The sequence below is a fragment of the Takifugu rubripes genome, chromosome 19 (assembly GCF_901000725.2).
Source record: "Takifugu rubripes chromosome 19, fTakRub1.2, whole genome shotgun sequence".
NCBI classification, from domain to species: domain Eukaryota; kingdom Metazoa; phylum Chordata; class Actinopteri; order Tetraodontiformes; family Tetraodontidae; genus Takifugu; species Takifugu rubripes.
Window position 1 is genome coordinate 9,902,753 of NC_042303.1, and position 16,939 is coordinate 9,919,691.

Below are 16,939 nucleotides of genomic sequence, written 5' to 3' on the forward strand. Positions count from 1 at the left end.
GGTGTGAGGCATTAATAATTTGATTAATTCTCTGAGCCTGTAAATTTGGCACCGGAATGTGCTAAAAAACTTCACGTGGGTGAAGATTTACTGAGTTTATTGGCCTACAATCATTCAAGGCTTTTTGTAAATATATATTATATATATATATATAACAATTTTATTTAACTCTAACAACAACAGTCAGTAATTTATATATTTATTAAGCGTTTTTACCTGATAGGACAATATTCCCACATTAGAAGTCTATCTGGATTTTATTTTTTTGTCTTGCCAGCAATATTTAACAATCTAAAAGACATTTATCGTTTCTTTTTCACCCTGAACTCTTTCCTCCTCACTTCTCCTCTTGAAAAGGCTACGGTTATAACCCCATCAGGTCTTTACACTATTGTAATAGAGAGTAACATGTTTCCTGTCGTGTTTCTGCCTCCCGTCCTTCAGTAAATGATCTTCAGTCGGGGTGAGAACTGCAGGCCACCGAGAGAATTTCCTAATAAAGACAGAGATTGTCCTTCGCCGGGCTCGCTGCCGCACAGTTTAAACCACAGAAAACCACAAAAACCCTCCTGCGCTGGTTCAGCTGCAGAGTCGAGGGAACCGACTCGTTTAGCCCTTTTTTATGAATATAAAGTGAGAAAAGCAGCGGCTACAGCGGAGGGTCGAACCAATCTGAATACTGTAGAAAACAGACGGATGAATAATTGTGCCACTGCTGCAGTGCGAAGCTGACCCGGCGCCGCGTCAGAGGCTCCACCGGGGGAGTTTTGCTGATTGAGATCTTATTTCGCATTCGTGTTGTTTCGTTTTTGCTTCCATTTGAAGTGACTTTCTCCCACAAGTTTCAATTCGCGCACCTGTTCTCTGCTTATGGAGACCCAAAAATGCACGGCGGTAAGACTCCACTGAGCTTTTTCAAGTGCTTTGTGGTGAGCGCGGCCCTGTCAGATGACCTATGTTAATAGGGTCGCTTGTGTTCTGGCAGGAAGCTCCCTGGCGAGGGCACGAGCTGCCATGCCATTTGGTTGTCTGACACTTGGGGAGAAGAAGGATTACAACAGCCCCTCAGAGGTGACCGACAAGTATGACCTCGGACAGGTCGTCAAGTCGTGAGTACACCCACATTGAAATGGGAATGTTTGGCTAAAAACAGGTATAAAGACACCTTCTTTCTTTTTCTGGCAGAGAGGAATTTTGTGAGATATTCCGGGCCAAAGATAGGAACACCCTGAAAATGTACACCTGTAAAAAGTTCAACAAAAAGGATGGACGGAAAGTGAGAAAAGCTGCCAAGAATGAGATAATGATTCTAAAGATGTAAGTGAAGCTGAAGGCACCTCATCACAGAGGAGTGTTGACTGGGTGCAATATTAGTAAAACCATCACTGAAATATTGAATATTATTCATTATAAATGAAAACGGTTTTAATGGTTCCTCATGTCTTCAGTCTGAGAAACTGGTTTAATGAGGTAAAAAAAAATTCCATTTAACAAATCTTATTTTATTATTTAATACCAGCAAAAAGGAGTTTGGTCATATCCTTGAATTTCTCCTAGTGTAATAAAATATAAACGTTTTTCTGATTAAAGTTAAACAATGATGATATTATTATGTTATTAGACATTTGCCTGTGCTATAAAAGCATTTACGAGTTGTTCTTTAATCACTCGGAAGACTTTGAATGAGGACTGTGACTGGGATTATTGCCTATTTTCACCTCTCCTACTACACTAAGCCCCCTCATTTGTCCCCTCACCTTTTTTCCCTCCATTCTAAGGGTGAAACATCACAACATCCTCCAGCTGGTGGACGCCTTTGAAACCAAGAAGGAGTACTTCATCTTCCTGGAGCTGTGAGTATTGGAAGAGGTTGAGAGGAAAGGCTGGCAGATTTCCTCTGCTCGCCAACTGTATCCGCACGCGACTCGCTCTTCATTCAGATGTTTCCTCTGCCCAGAGCTACAGGCAGAGAGGTGTTCGACTGGATCCTGGACCAAGGGTACTACTCTGAGAGGGACACCAGCAATGTCATGAGGCAAGTGCTGGAGGCCGTAGCGTACCTGCACTCTCTGAAAATCGTCCACAGAAACCTGAAGGTGAATAAACGGCAGCGCTGACATCACGCGAAAGAATGGGAGCATTTTACCACCTACTGTGTGCAATCTTTCTCTTTTAACACATTCAGTTAGAGAACTTGGTGTACTTTAATCGCCTGAAGCACTCCAAAATCGTCATCAGCGACTTCCAGCTGGCAAAACTTGAAAATGGCCTCATCAAGGACCCCTGCGGGACTCCAGAGTATCTCGGTAGAGGCGTCTCTGTCGGAGAATTCGCATGTCTATCAATAAAAATTCAGATCAGTGAGTGGATAATGTGTTTTTGCTCACAGCTCCTGAGGTCATCGGGAGGCAGCGATATGGGCGACCCGTGGACTGCTGGGCCATAGGCGTCATTATGTACATACTGTAGGTGTCACCCGAGTCACCCCAATGACTGAGGCATGTGTTGATGGTGTAAAACATGTCCTGTGACTCTGCCCCATCTGTAGATTGTCTGGGAACCCTCCTTTCTACGACGACGGTGACGAAGAGGACTCAGACAGCCGCGATAAGAATCTTTTCCTGAAGATCTTATCAGGGGACTATGAATTTGATTCACCTTACTGGGATGACATTTCAGATTCTGGTGAGAGATAATAACATGTGCTTATCTTTATTTCTGGTCCAGGCTTAATTGGCACAGAAAAACACCAATGTGATGGATTTTCTTATGTAAAACCACTATCTAAAGCTATGAGAAATGTTCTTTACACATTTTCGACGTTCCTTACTTTCTTTGTAGCCAAAACTTTAGTGGCGTCGCTGATGGAAGTGGACCAAGATCAACGACTGACTGCACAGGAAGCTATTGCGCACGAATGGTACAAAAAAAAAAAAGGAAAAGGAAAGTGACAGGTTACAAGTGAAAATCATAACATTAACCTTCCTCCCTATTTGTCCAGGATTTCTGGAAATGCTGCTTCAGATAAGAACATCAAGGATGGGGTTTGTGCCCAGATAGAGAAGAACTTTGCTAAAGCCAAATGGAAGGTACAGCTAATGGATCACAATGCAGAAGCAAACTTACAATATTTGGCCTTTAATACCTATTTGGGTATTAAATCAATGATATAAATAAATCATTTTCTTATTCAGCCCTTGTAACCGTGTGCCTCAAAGTTTCTTCACACTCGTGTCGTTACATGCAGAAAGCTGTCCGGGTCACCACCCTCATGAAGAGGCTGCGGGCCTCTGAACAGGGGGACACTGGGGCCTCTGGTCTTGCTGCAGGGGCCACTGGAGGTCCACCTGACCCCAACATGCCAGGAGGCAGCCTCCTTGCTGCCAGCATAAAGACCGCCCTCAGCGAAAAGGCCGCCGATGCACAGACTAGCACCATCCCCTCGCTCCCTCAGCCCCCTGCAGCCCGGCCAGAGGAGCAGCAGCAGGCGCAGCAGCAGCAGCAGGCGCAGCAGCAGCAGCAGGCGCGGTGCAACGGAGACGTTCCCCAGATGTTGCCTCAGAGAAAAGGATACTGAGTGTGAAACACGCGTGAAAGCAGGACGCTTGGCAACAAGCACATGTGCAATCCAGCCTATAGGTTCGGCATAAGGATAGCACGCTGTTTGACGATCTCCATGTGTGCAGACTTGTGTATTTCCCATCATGCATTTCACCAGTTTTGCCTCCTGTACTGATTCAAGTCTGTTAGATAGTATTAATCACACCTCCTTGTTATTTGTCTACCAGTCCCTTTAAAGCTAGTCGCAAAGTAGCTCTTCGGTTGTTTCCTTTTCCCCTTAAAACTGTAAGAAAAAAAGGAAAAAAAATCCTCTGTGTAATTTTAAAAAAATCAACTCCGCTTATGTCATCAGCACATTGTAGATATTGTGTTTGTTTGTTTTAACAAACTGCTACTTTTGAGCTTCAGAATGCTTCATAAATTCATCTCTTGTGACTTAAAATTATGAGTTGAAAGACTTACTAAATTAATTGCATCAGATGTTGAAAGTATGCAAATTTGTCAGCAAATGTCAAATTTTTACAAGAGATTATTTTCTTAAAAATATTTTAATGGCTATTTAGGTAACGGTCACATATATACAGTAAATTAGTGGATCTTAACACCCAGATTACATTTAATGGTATATAGATAAATCTTAATTACTTAAAATTTCACTCAACTTACAATTTTACGGCAGCAAGAAAGCATATTTTTTTAAGTTGAAGTGCCTTAATATTTGTTGCAGCAATTTTTTGTAATGTTCTAGAAGACATTACTTGATTGTGACTGCTTTCTGGTTTTATTTGTGTTCCTTTTAGCAGTTTTTATTTGCTGTTGGCTTCAGTTTTTCTGCTGCTGTTTTGATACTTCTGTCCCAGCATTTTGTGCGGTGATGTTTAGGCTGTTGTTCTTGTGTTGTCACTTGTAATTAGTAAAATTCAGAGTTTATATAGCTGAGTCCATATACTGTACCAGTATGTATATCTGCAGTGTGTACCAGTGTTCTGTTTTGTTTTTGTTTTGTTTTTTAAATTCCATGTGTAGTTAGCAACATTTAGCTAAGCTAATAGGTTGCTATGCTTGTGTATGGATAAAATAATAAAAGAAGCAATAAAATTATTGCAAGAACTGTGGTAGATTGTCTGTATTATTGTTAAAGAGGATACGATGGATTTGACACACACATTTTTCCCTGTAAAATGTGCAATTTTAATTATTTGAAAGTGACAGAAAGGGACGGCACACAGATTTGTGTGGAACATCAATGCATCACACTTCTGTTTGATTAAGGTCAATACATGAAAATCTATGTTGTCATTGGGCCTCCCATAGAAAAAAAAAGTTTTTCTACAGTTACCATGGTAACAATAACTATGGTTACGGTTGCTTTCTTGAGAATATTCTCAAACACTGCAGTAATGCCATGATTCAAAAAACTGGTGTTAACGAAATGGATATGAGGTTACGTGTGCAACCCTGCAACATCGTGTTTCTTTAGATGATAGAAGGAATATAGATTATTATGGGATTTTAAGTCATTCTTTTATGTTGTCTCTGACTTTGAAAGGTAAAAGCCAACCTGTCAAATCTGTCATATAAACTCTCAACCTTATTTTTCTGGCCCAAATATGCAGTGAAACTATTATAAGAATTTCGATTAAAGGGCTAGATTAAATATTACTTTTAAAATTAAAAAAAATGTGTTATCAGCTGGCTGGGCAGTTAACATTTAAAACAGACCATTCTTGAGTCATCGCTTTGTATTACCTAATGAGCTGAAGTTCCGGGAGCAGGACATAGGGAATATTAAACATAAGGTTAAAAAAAAAACTCTATTTGATAAATTTTCATCAAAGATTCGAAGTGTTTTAAAACTAAACAAAACTTCAATGGTGTCAGAAAAAACAAACAAACCCCATGTTAATAAAGAGGCCTGTGTTCTTGTTAAATATATTGAATGTGTGCTGCATTAAATTGTGTCGTTTAATATCAAGACAACATTTTTGTCGCGGTGAATGGCAAATATGCTGTAATTTAAATTTCGATCTGCCAGACAAACAGATAAGGCCTGTGAGAACCAGTTAGGATGGTTCACCGCTAGATGGCAGTAATGCGTCGCCCTCATGCTAATTTAGTACAGCGAAGAAGACGCTCCTGGGCTCCGTCCATTGCGGCCGGAACTATTACGCCGCGGAAGCCCCCTACTGCTAGCGCAAGAATCTCCTGCGCTGTCGGCCTCTAATTTGACAAATAACAAAGTAAAGTTATTCCTTAAATATACTCTTGTATTCTCGTGTAGTATGGTTTTATATATATTTATATGTAGCCTTCGACGCCACCCAGCTGCTAGTTTGCGTTAAGAATTATGCTTTGGGGTCAATGTTAGCCTAGTTAGCCGGCTAACGCTGCAAATGGTCTTTTGAGCTGGTCTAACGGTGTTTATAACGGTTTTTCATTTGTGGACTTAGTCACTCATTGACATATCGTTGTTGCAGAAATGCCATTTCGGTATAACAATATTTTTCCCGGCTAATGTCGATTTTGGGTGTGCTTGTTGTTGCGCAGATTTTTAAGGCCTACTGGTGGCTATTACCGGATCAGCAATCACGCCACCCATGCAAGACCTGTACAACTCTACTCTAATTGAATAACTATTCAACACAGTTGGCCGCTAAATTTAAGAACAAAATTGATCACGTGAATAGTTGCTTCAGAATAGATACGTTCTGTGCTGTCAAAGTCAGTTTACCAGTCACCGAGTATCATTCATCGAACTGTATCCGCTAGTGTAAATTCACGGTTGCTGCCTTCATAATCCAACCAAAATTTCACTGTGAATTTCAGACCAAAAGTACTAATTTACAATGTGGAATGGACCGGGGCCAGGTCGAGGTCAACGTGGAGGACCACCATTTCGGTAAATATTCTGATTTCGCTAGTTGTGGCTTCCGATATTTCGTAATAATAAAAGAAGCATATTTAGTACCATTGTTGGGAATATGTGCTGATTGGGAGCAATGGAGTCACTGGGCCCTGCACAGGCATGTCAGAATCAAAGTGTTATCATTTACCACCGCTTACAATACGCCAAATCAGAATTTACATCATGACTCCAGGGGGTCTGTGTTTAAAATAGCTGTGCATACCACAATTACTCTTCTAATTTGCCTTCAGTGTTATTGTGTCACTTCTCTGTTTTGTGTCAGTGGCGATTTTCATGGAGAAATGTTTGGAGGAAGAGATCGGCCCATGCCTGATTTTCGAGGAAGAGATGGGATGAACATGGGCCACATGGGCCCAAGACCTCTGGATTTACCACCTATGGACATGAGGAGGATGGATGGGCCACCAATGAGAGGGCGTGGCATGGACTCACGGGATATGAGAAACAGAGAGCCAAACAGAGACTTTTTCATGCCCAGAGAAGAGTCAGACTTCAGCCTTCGGCGGCAGTTTGACGGTTCCATGAGAGAGAAGCTGATAAATGCTCCTGGTTTCTCGGAACCAGGCAGGAATTTAGAAAGCATGGGAGGGAGGGGTATGCCACCAAGGGAACCGAACAACAGATTTATGGACACAAGGAATAGAGAGCCATTTCAGTACAACATGCCACAATTCAACAATCCTGATAGTGATGGAGGGAGGAGAGGTGGGTTCCCCATGGAGAGAAGGAACGAAGGAAGAAATAGTAGATTTAGCGACATGCGAGACCGGCCCCCAATGGGGGACAATGATGGCTATAATATGAACTTGCCTCCATGCAACAGGAGGGTGGACACTGATAGAAGAGGTGGTCCCCCTCTAAATCCCAGAGGTGGATTTGAATCTGATACAGATTTCAGAAATCGTTTTGGACCACCCGCCGATTTTAGAGGAAGGGATCGATCGCCTCTAAGATTTGACAACACTGTCTCTTCAATGGACAGGGGGAGACCAGACACCGCTGGCCCACAAAAACCAGAGTTTATTGCTCCAAAGGACAAACTGGGTGGGAGAGAATATCCAGATTCCAGCGGCAGTCCCATCATGGATTACCGTAGTGGTGAGGAGATGACTCTTGCAGAGGAGTGGAAGAGCCGTCAAAAGGACAAGCACAATTTCATTAATGTGGATAAAGGCATGGGAGGTCTGGCTGAATCCAACTTCCCTGTGGGGTTTGGCAGGGATGTCAATTTAAGAGACTCGCCATCGTTTCAAGGAAACAGCAGATCATCCTCTGAATTCCTCAGGAAAGATACAGGGTTCCGTCACGTGGAGCCCTTTCCTCCTGTCAATCTTCCTTCAGTGGGGAACAAAGTCCCACACAATCACCCGGGTACGCTCACTGGCCTTCTGAGTCGAGAAAATGAGAAAAAACCCTGGCTTAAAGATAATGACTCGAAGCCTAGTCAGAATACGGTCAATCGTGAAGAAAGACCTCCCTACCTTAAAGCGAATAATCAGCAGTCACATGACGTCCCTGGGCTGAAAGACAGCCAACACAATCCAGGGCCTGCCAGGGGTAAGATGGAGGCTGATAGTGATTTACAGAGCACCACACGGCCGAGAGATCAAGACTACAGGGACATTGATTACAGGACAGAGCCAGGGAGGCCTTTTGATTACACACATGAGCCACTTGCAGTACCAGAGAAACTCCTCAAGGAGCCCAAACCGAGCAGTCCCGCAGGATTCAGTGAGTCTGTTCCTCAGGTGAGTTTGCTGAAAACTACAACCGCTGCGTTTTGATGATTCACTCCTCGATTAACCACATTGCTAATCATCCTTCAAAGGATCAAGATTACAGGAATGCGTCTGTGGAAGACAAAGTTTCCAGTACAATATCCATAATCGGTATTCCAAAGACCGCCACGATGGAACAGGTAATCCCTTTCAGATTGTGCTCCTTCCCTTTTCCAAATGTCTTTACAGTACAACTCAGTTTCCTGTTCGCTCCACAGATTCTCGGAGCCTTCGCAGACCACGATGGAGCACCAAAGCAGGGAATGAAAATCAAGAGTGTTGTGCCAGGTAAGACGGCATTCATTTTATTCTAGATAGGTTTGGGGCAGTCGATCGCTTACATGTCCCTCGAAATTTCGCTTTTGACGACGTTCGATACTGGCAAACGTTCTCCTGTGTTGCTTTTGTTGCTTGTGTGTGCAAGCGCTCGGGAGTGTGGGGGTGTTGTCACCATTAGAGGATTCAGAGGATTCACTATCCGGAGCTTGAAGATGATATTCAATGTCGGTCATGAGGGACAAGTGACTGAAGTTCCTCCTTTGACATTTTACCTAAACAAACAGCAGTGGGGGGAATGTGGCCATAATTGAAACTGGAGACAGCTTTGTTGGTGCTTTGCTTGCGGATCAAAAACCTGCTTTGAAAAGTTCTCCACACTGGATGGCTGTATGGTTATAGAGGATGTACAGTTTTTGTGGGTTTAAAATGCCTTCATCTGTGTACACGTTATCTGCAGCCCTGTATGGACCACACGGGGACCTGGCCTGGCTTAATCTCATTTAAAAACAAATTGTTTTCTTTTTTATTTTCTGTCTCCGCGATGCACGAAGCATCCACTCTCCCGGAATACTTGTTTATTGCATATGTGTATATATATATAAATCTTGGCTTTATCAAGGCCTCTTTCTTGCACACTTTGATCTAAAATAAATCTTTAATGTGCAATTTTCCAGCAAAGGTATGTGTCTCAGCGTATACATTTGCACGCATTGATTTGGATGTGTTCACGATCTGCTTGATTTGTTCTAGTGGGTGACTGTCATTACTGGCATTGACTAACAAAAACCCATCTGTATTTTAAATGCTGTCCCCAGGTTACAGCTACGATACGGCCTATGTGGAGTTTTTAAACCTCGAGGATGCAGTCCACTTCATGGAGTCCAACAAGGTGGCCCATCCTCGTCAATCTGTGAAGGCCGTCTCTCCTGTCAGGATTACGAGGGGTTGAGCGGGCTTTTAGTAGATGTGGGAGGGACAGACAATGGGAAGGGGTTGCTGTTACCTACTTTAAATCATGAGACGCAGTTTTATAGAACATTTAAAACATTTACATGCATTAAGTTTAAAAAAAAAAAGTTGCTAAGCCCTGAAAAACTATAGGCTTTTGTGTTTAACCCTTAAAATATTTAGAAAACGGACTTTATTCTTCAGTTTGTTTAAGCAGAGCTTGTTTTCCTAACCAAAGTTTTGACCAAATGATGTCGAAAGTGTAGCTAGGCGGGTTATGTCTGGGTACCGACACTGAAACTAAAGACCTTAGATGCCCAAAGACAGGACTTAATAAGAGCGACGGTTACATTTGTAATCGTTCTGGTAAATGGTAGAAACATGGAAGATACTGACAAGTAACTGGCATTTTGCTCCCAAAGGAGGGCAGAATTATTTCATCAATTTATTTTTGGGCAGAATTTGGGTGTGCGCTACTCCTCAGTTTTGAGAGACAGATGATCGTGACTTCTGCTGGTGTGTCTGTTGATGAGCCTCCGGCGTTGGTTGCACTGCTGTGAGGTTTGAACCGGTGGCCGTGAACCTCGTGGCTTTGAGATATTGGATGGCAATTTTGACAATTTTGGGGTATTTTTTCGTGACACATTTCAGTAACTTGACTTTCTCTTGAACTTTGATACACAGATTAAAAGTACCCTGAGGATTCTCTGCTCAAACTTTCACCCAGAGCCAGAAAATTGGCCAAAATGTCGCTTTTGTAGTGGAGACTCTTGACCCGTTGTAGACGGATAGGTGGGAGCGTGGATGTCACTGAATGACTATTTAATTCACTGCAGTCTTTCTCGTCCTTTCTCGTCCTGTCGGATGGGAGAATCACTTATCCACTGCCACTGTTCTTCTGAAGAGTTGAAGAGGTTTTCAGTCTTCTCTTACTTTCCCGAGGAGCTCAAGACTTGATGGCGTCATACTCAACTCTACTGTTGGGCAACGAAACATTGACATAGATATGGATCCTCGAAGCCATTTCTTTACATCTTGTCACAATGAAATCGTAAAGGGATTGCTTTAATCGCGTTTGTGGCGCTTTGGATTTGCCTCCTACCTCAGAATAGCTGGGTCCTTTGGACTTATTTACCGTGTGGCTTTTCCTTCTCTGAGAGCAGATGGTTGTACACCGCTTTAGTTTGCAGTCTGAACAAGCAGGCAGCTGCAGGAGATGCTTTACGCTACACTGTTGGTTTAAATGTGGGTTTTAATGATAAACTTTGTCACACGCACATGCTCTTTTTTTTGTAAAAAACATTTTTAAATGCATTATCCAGAGGCTGACCCTAAATCAGAGGCACTGAGACACAGTTCTGTCTGTAGAGCTCAGTAGAACTAGCTTCCATTTGGTTTCTGTTGAGCTGATAAGGTCTGGTCTACCAGCATTGTTGTATGTGAAAGTGTGTTTGAGTGTGTATATGAGAGTGTGTGTGTGTGTGTGTGTGTGTGTGTCACTGTCATAATTAAGATCACGGTTCTCAACAACTGGCGCTCCTGAGCTGTGCTGGGGACACCAGCTGTTTTCATGATCTGTTGACCGTTTCAGTCAAAATACTGAAACGTAATCCACGAGGCATAGATTAGTTTCAAGTTAGAGTCCCTGTATTTATACATTCTTTAAACTATTTCACTTAGTACAGATTAAAACTGTGTGTCCGAATCCTGATCCTTCTCTGGGCTTTGCACGCAAGCAGTTGATCCATTTACCTTCAGCAGTGAAGAGGAATGTGATGCACAAAGCTAATAACCATTTAATTTTTTCTTTTTTCTTTCAGGGTTCCCTAAAAGTTGGCACTAGAATTACATCTATGAAGTACATCCAGCCTGGTGATTTTGGGAGAGGTGTTCATGTGAGTGTAGAAAGGGAAAATGTATAAAGCCAACATTTGCCAAACATTAAAACCTGTTTAACTTTCTCTGCCCCTTAGGAACCAGATCACAACACGCCCCAGCTCCCAGAGCACCCCACACCCAGGCCAGATGATTCTTCAGAGGAGCAGAAGACGGGACAGACCGACTCTGACCCAAAAACCAGCCAGTGGCAACGGAACTCCGACCTGACGCCAGAGGCGTGGCAGCAGCAGATGGACCAACAGCTTCAACAGGAAGAAAGTGAGCAGCAGGCAGAAGCTCGGGGGAACCTCAGCCATCTTCAACAGAGTTCAGAGAAGTCTACCGTGGTCTTCAGAGACAGCAAAAGTATGAAGACCTACATCCAATCAGGTGTCCAGAAATGAAAGGACTCACATAAAATCTGTCTGTGTTTGTTCAGCTATGATCATTAAAAATGTGAAGCCCACCACGACCATCGAGTCCATCCTGAAGGCTTTGGATCCTTTTGCATATCTGGATGAAAGAAATGTTCGCCTGGTCAAGGGCAAAACACCAGGATCCAAGTGCTTCTGCTTTGTGGACATGGACTCCCACCAGGTATCCAAACACGCTCCATCTGGTGATGGGTTTTAACGTTCACGCTGATTCTGTAGCGTTTCTGCTTGACTGTTTTTGTCTTTTTTCAACAGCAAGTGAAGCGTTTGGTTGAGCTTCTCACCAAGCCCAACCCGCTTTATGTTGATGGAGTTAGAGTCTACGCTGAAATTGCCAGGCCCCTCAAGAACCAAAAGTAAGAGTTTCAGTTTCAGATTTTTGTTAGCAGCTGCAGTATGTTTGGAAGTGTTGTTCACCACTAATCTGATGATTCTCAGTGCCAGGAGAGACTTAGACAAACCCAATACTTCCATCCTTGGTGTTCCACCTGAAGGCAGCATCATAGGGGTAAGCTCCAGGAATTCAGTGTTCTGCTTTTAAATTCTATATTTTTTACAAACCTGGTATAAACTCCGTATCCTGTTGGCATTTCAGCCACAGCAATACCCACCGATTCCACAGTTCTTACAGCCACCAATGAGCATCCAACCTGGGATTCCAGGTGAGTAACTGAAGGTTTATTTCTGTATTGTTATTGTTCAGTTTTAAGACTTATGTATTCAAATGATTCGGTCCTCCAGGTGGTTTGATGGCTGCAAGCACAAACCCCATCCTGTCAGCAGACTTGAGCATCGGACAGGTACGTTGTCCAAAAAGTCTGTACAATTAATTTAGTGTCAACATTGGTGATGAAGGTCCACCTGCTGTTTAACACGGTAGGGAGTTGGCTACACTGGGAGTCAAGCCGTGGATCCGTCGCTCCAGATCGACGGAGCCCAAATGCCTGCAGAAGCAGCTGGAATCCCAGCTGATCTAGATGCATTACAGAACTACGTCTATGGTAGGATACCTCCCACCCGACACATTTAGATTCCAGTCTTGTGATGACAAATGTCGTAGTTTTCATGAGCCCTCTGAGCTCAGCTGATCTGATACTGCAGATGGTGTTGTTCCCGGTAACATAGTGTCAGCTTCTGTTTTCACTGACGGTTCCAGACAGTACTGGTGTACGTGTATTTACTGCATATTTCTGGTTCCCCAGGTTCTGAGATTCCAGACACGTCTAGTTACTTGTATGATTCTACGTCAGGTTTCTATTACGATCCTGAGACGACGCTGTACTACGACCCAAACTCGAGGGTGAGGAGAATTTATGGGACTCTGTTGCAGTGATGATGGATTTTTAAGATATGCAGAGCTTCCTGTCGTCATGTCGCCATGGTTTAAAGTGCCCAGTGTTGCAATTTCATTGTTTTTTATTTGTACTTTTTTTTTTTTTTGTAGTATTTCTATAACGCTCAGTCACAGGAGTACCTCTACTGGGATTCTGCATCAAAGGCTTACGTCCCAGTTCCAGGAGGGAGCTCTATTGTTACCCAACCAGTGGCCATGACCGCTGCAGACCAGGCTATCCTTTCCAACCCAGCAGCAGATGCTCCTCTGGACATGAGAAACTCGTTGGTGCCTCCAGACACGGAAGCATCACCAGCAGCCGTTCCTGGCTCGGCCTCAGACGCTGGTCTTTCTTCAGCCGCGGACAAGAAAGACGACGACGACCCTGCAAAGAAGGACAAAGAAGAGAAGCCCAGAAGCCTGGCTGCTGTCAAAGTAACAGAAGTTAGAATAGGGAACCTTAAATGTGAAGCACTGACGAACGAGATGGGCTTGAATGAATGTGTCGGTGTTTGCAGATCATGAAAGATATGGAGCGCTGGGCGAAGATTCAGAATCAAAAGAAGGAAATCGTTCGTGCCGCTTCACCGGTACTGAAGGGTGGGACAGATGATGATAAGCAGTCCAAGTCAGCTGATGCTGGGTTTGCTGTCTTTGAGAGGAAGGTTAGACGGACACTTTTAAAGAAAATAGACGCACTATCAACCATAGATCTCCTTTTGGTTTAAAAAAAAAAACAAGCTATAATTTGGTCTGTATCCTTAGATCTCAGGTGCAGAAGATCTTTTTAAGAAGCCTCTTGCTCCTGCCAAGAAAGATGAAAAGTCTAAGGTAAGAATGTTGTTTATCAGTCTTTCCCACCACTGAAAATCTGACTGAACATTCACTATGTTTTGCATTTGCAGCGACTGATGGGTTCTCTGGGCCTGCTGGCGTCAGACTACGCAGCTGGAAGTGATGAAGAGGTGGAGGAAGATAAAGAGGAGGCGAACAAGAGCAGTCAACCGAGCCAGACCGAAGAGAAGGACAATAGGTTGACTGACTGGAAGAAGATGGCCTGTCTGTTGTGCAGGAGACAGTTCCCCAACAAGGACGCTCTGATCCGCCATCAGCAGCTGTCTGACCTGCACAGGGTACCATCTCTGAGCCTCTGTACGATGTCTAGATGACCCTAAATTTAACCTCTAACGCCCATGTTGTCCCAACAGCAAAATATGGAAATCCATCTCAAGATCAAGCAATCGAAGAAGGAACTCGAGGCTCTGGAGAATCAGGAAAAAGAAGTAAAAACCAATGAGTTTAGTTAGTTAAGAGGTTTTAAGTTGAGCACTAACACTCAGTTGTCCTCCCCAGCTGACTGCCAGAGAATCTACCAGGTCACCAGAGCAGAAGAGGAGGAAACACCACCACCAACAGTCGCAACAGCATAAAAACTGGGCTGGAAGCTCCAGGTACCGGCCTTTCACTGGAACTGTGTGAGGAATAACTGAGGCCTGCGCTGGTAAAGTTATGTCTGAACCTGTTCTCTTCTACTCAGGGAGACAAATAAAGGCATCGGCGATAGACCTGGTCTGGGTGCTGAACCTGCTCCGGTATGCGTAAAGCTTTTTATCGCTGGGGAATAAATAAACACCAACTAAAATAAAACGTTCATTTTAACATGTCCTTGCATGTTCTGTTCACCAGAGGAAGAAGGAGCCTGTCGTTTGGGATCACAACACCTACAAACAAGCTGTACGCAAGGCCATGTTTGCACGTTTCAAGGAACTCGAGTGATGGAACACGGCTACAACTGAGAAGTCGGACTTGATGTATAGAAATTGTATATTTTTTTTCTTTTTGACCCTGTTTTGTCTATTTGTCAAATGTGTTTGTCATACTGCCACATTGGCCATGTTGGCATTTGATTTTTAAAAAAAAAAAAAAGGATTTTTTTATATTTTAATTTGTCTGGGAGCAGAAGTGCTGTTATGTGTACAAAACTGTAAGTAAAACACTTTTTTCCCCAGATGCCACAGCGTCATTTTAATTGAAGGATGTGTGGTGTAGTTGCACCGCTCGGTCGCTAGGGGGCAATCTATGGCTACTAATAAAATTGAGATGGGGAGGGAAAAAATCATTTTCAGATTTAATTTTTTTTTTAATTCTTTTGAGTTCCAGTCAAGACTGCAGCTGCAGATCGACATCATTTCAGTTTTGTAGGTAGATGCAGTTTTTAAAATTTCCCCCGCCTCGTGTTGCAGGAGTAGCTACAGGAAACCGCCTCCTCCCCTGACCTTTGCTGATGTGATGGAACAAGCTGCTGTGAGCAGAGGGCTGTGTGGGTATATTGTGCTGACGTGAACTCCACTGAGAGCAGCAGCAGCAACACCAGGGAGGCTGCAATCAGACAAACAGCAGAACGCTGGGGAGAGCAGGGAGTCGACGCCTTTCTGCTGCTCCTGTTCACAAACCCAGACAGCAAATGAAGCAAAAATGAGAGAGCGACATGGAAACAGCCTCACGGTTCAGAGACAGAACAGAAGAAACTGGAAACAGATCATCTCGACTACCCCCTTCTCTTTTCAAAGCATAGAAATGACTTTCAGAATGGAGTGAAAACATTCTCAGCTCCTCTCATGTTGGTTTACTCTGAAGTCTGACGTGGAGATAGTGGAAAGTTAAACTGATGGGTAGTTAGAGGGATAGTTGACAGCAGCTAACCCCCCCCCCCCCCCCCCATACATAAATGCATAAATAATGCATCCTGTGACTTTTGTCACTACAGAAGGCTGGACGGATGTTTATTGGCGTGCTCAGAGGAATGAAAACTGCTGTTCACTTTAAAGTTGCATTAGAAAATGCTCAGTAGTCGGGCCTGATTTTACAGCAATCTGATGAAAACTGTGCTGGGGGGGGGCTCAAGTTGCTCCGTTGTTGGACTTGATGACTTTCTTGGTCACTTTTCCCCCTGAGAATCCGCCTTTTCTCTATTGTTGTGAATTCAACTCCCAGTGACAGATGTCACCATCAGCCAGTCCAAACAGCCTGTAGATGTGCACCTTAGAGAGGAGGGGGGCAATTATCTCAGCTGGATGGGTCTGAGCAGCAGAGTGGGAGCAAAACAGCACAGTCGGTCTGCAAGTTTGATAGGTTTCACTGGACAAAGAACATTTCGTTCCAGTAGGGTCATGGATCCACGCAGCATTAAACACGGGTTCTTTTACAACGTGTCCACATGTGGGGCGAGCGTGCGGTCACCTCTGATCCCGCCGCCTTCTCCCGATATGACAAACGATCAAAAAACACGTCGCATCGAATGAGTCTCCTCTAAAGGAGAACATGTGTTGGTGGTCACCACACGCAAATGCGGGAAACTCCCCCATCACAGGCTCACATGAACCTCGCTGGGATACCTTTACCATCTGGATTCACCCTTTTTTAAATAATAAAAACAAGATGCCTGTTATTGGTCCTTAATGGGCAACTACGTCATAGAAATGCTCCTGTTTGCGAATGACATCATCGCTGTGGGCCGCGGCGCTGGGTGACCATCCTGAGAGGACACGTGAGAATTGTGATATAATCTTCAAAGAGAATAGTAAAAAAAAAATCAAAGATTAGCTTTCATTTCCTCTGCTTTGATTTTGCGCCCCAATAAACCAGGCCACCAGGTTCTTCTGTTGGTTTAAGAACGGTGCTGCCCAGAGGTAAAAAGAGTGATTGACTGTGTGTAGATGAGTCAGTGTGCTCAGCAGGCACTCAGAGATGTTTACATTTTCCCCTGGTAGATTATTTATGGTCAATTTAATATTTAATCTCA

The 16,939-nt window shown here is 43.6% G+C and overlaps 2 protein-coding genes across 4 annotated transcripts in view; both read left to right on the forward strand.

The window, feature by feature from the left end:
* The window catches only part of LOC101071754 (caM kinase-like vesicle-associated protein), a 10,443-nt gene extending 5,773 nt beyond the window's left edge, over positions 1 to 4,670 (forward strand). Inside the window, exons 2-11 of one of the 2 annotated variants that reach the window (XM_003973371.2) lie at positions 990 to 1,109; positions 1,186 to 1,317; positions 1,779 to 1,853; positions 1,958 to 2,096; positions 2,186 to 2,306; positions 2,390 to 2,465; positions 2,549 to 2,685; positions 2,842 to 2,920; positions 3,002 to 3,089; positions 3,248 to 4,670. In XM_003973371.2, coding sequence (XP_003973420.2) covers positions 1,015 to 1,109; positions 1,186 to 1,317; positions 1,779 to 1,853; positions 1,958 to 2,096; positions 2,186 to 2,306; positions 2,390 to 2,465; positions 2,549 to 2,685; positions 2,842 to 2,920; positions 3,002 to 3,089; positions 3,248 to 3,577 — 1,272 coding nt within the window. In that variant the 5' untranslated portion in view covers positions 990 to 1,014 and the 3' untranslated portion in view covers positions 3,578 to 4,670. Of the gene's footprint in view, positions 1 to 985; positions 1,110 to 1,185; positions 1,318 to 1,778; positions 1,854 to 1,957; positions 2,097 to 2,185; positions 2,307 to 2,389; positions 2,466 to 2,548; positions 2,686 to 2,841; positions 2,921 to 3,001; positions 3,090 to 3,247 lie in introns of both variants that reach the window. The other variant, XM_029827513.1, reaches the window with a different exon arrangement.
* Positions 4,671 to 5,683: 1,013 nt separating this feature from the next.
* rbm6 (RNA binding motif protein 6) lies at positions 5,684 to 15,148 on the forward strand. Of its 2 annotated transcripts, XM_011613944.2 has the most exons (23): positions 5,684 to 5,801; positions 6,388 to 6,460; positions 6,750 to 8,235; positions 8,316 to 8,405; positions 8,484 to 8,553; positions 9,360 to 9,433; positions 11,313 to 11,387; positions 11,466 to 11,736; positions 11,810 to 11,967; positions 12,060 to 12,160; positions 12,243 to 12,312; positions 12,400 to 12,466; positions 12,546 to 12,604; positions 12,685 to 12,805; positions 13,007 to 13,104; positions 13,249 to 13,572; positions 13,656 to 13,802; positions 13,903 to 13,968; positions 14,043 to 14,270; positions 14,346 to 14,420; positions 14,491 to 14,588; positions 14,675 to 14,729; positions 14,824 to 15,148. In XM_011613944.2, the coding sequence occupies exons 2-23, from the start codon at positions 6,408 to 6,410 to the stop codon at positions 14,911 to 14,913; spliced, it is 3,876 nt and encodes a 1,291-aa protein (XP_011612246.2). In that variant the 5' UTR covers positions 5,684 to 5,801; positions 6,388 to 6,407; the 3' UTR covers positions 14,914 to 15,148. The 2 variants fall into 2 exon arrangements, with proteins under 2 accessions (XP_011612246.2, XP_011612247.2); XM_011613945.2 differs by lacking the exons at positions 5,684 to 5,801; positions 6,388 to 6,460; positions 6,750 to 8,235; positions 9,360 to 9,433 and having other exon boundaries at positions 8,338 to 8,405.
* The last annotated feature ends 1,791 nt before the right edge of the window (positions 15,149 to 16,939 follow it).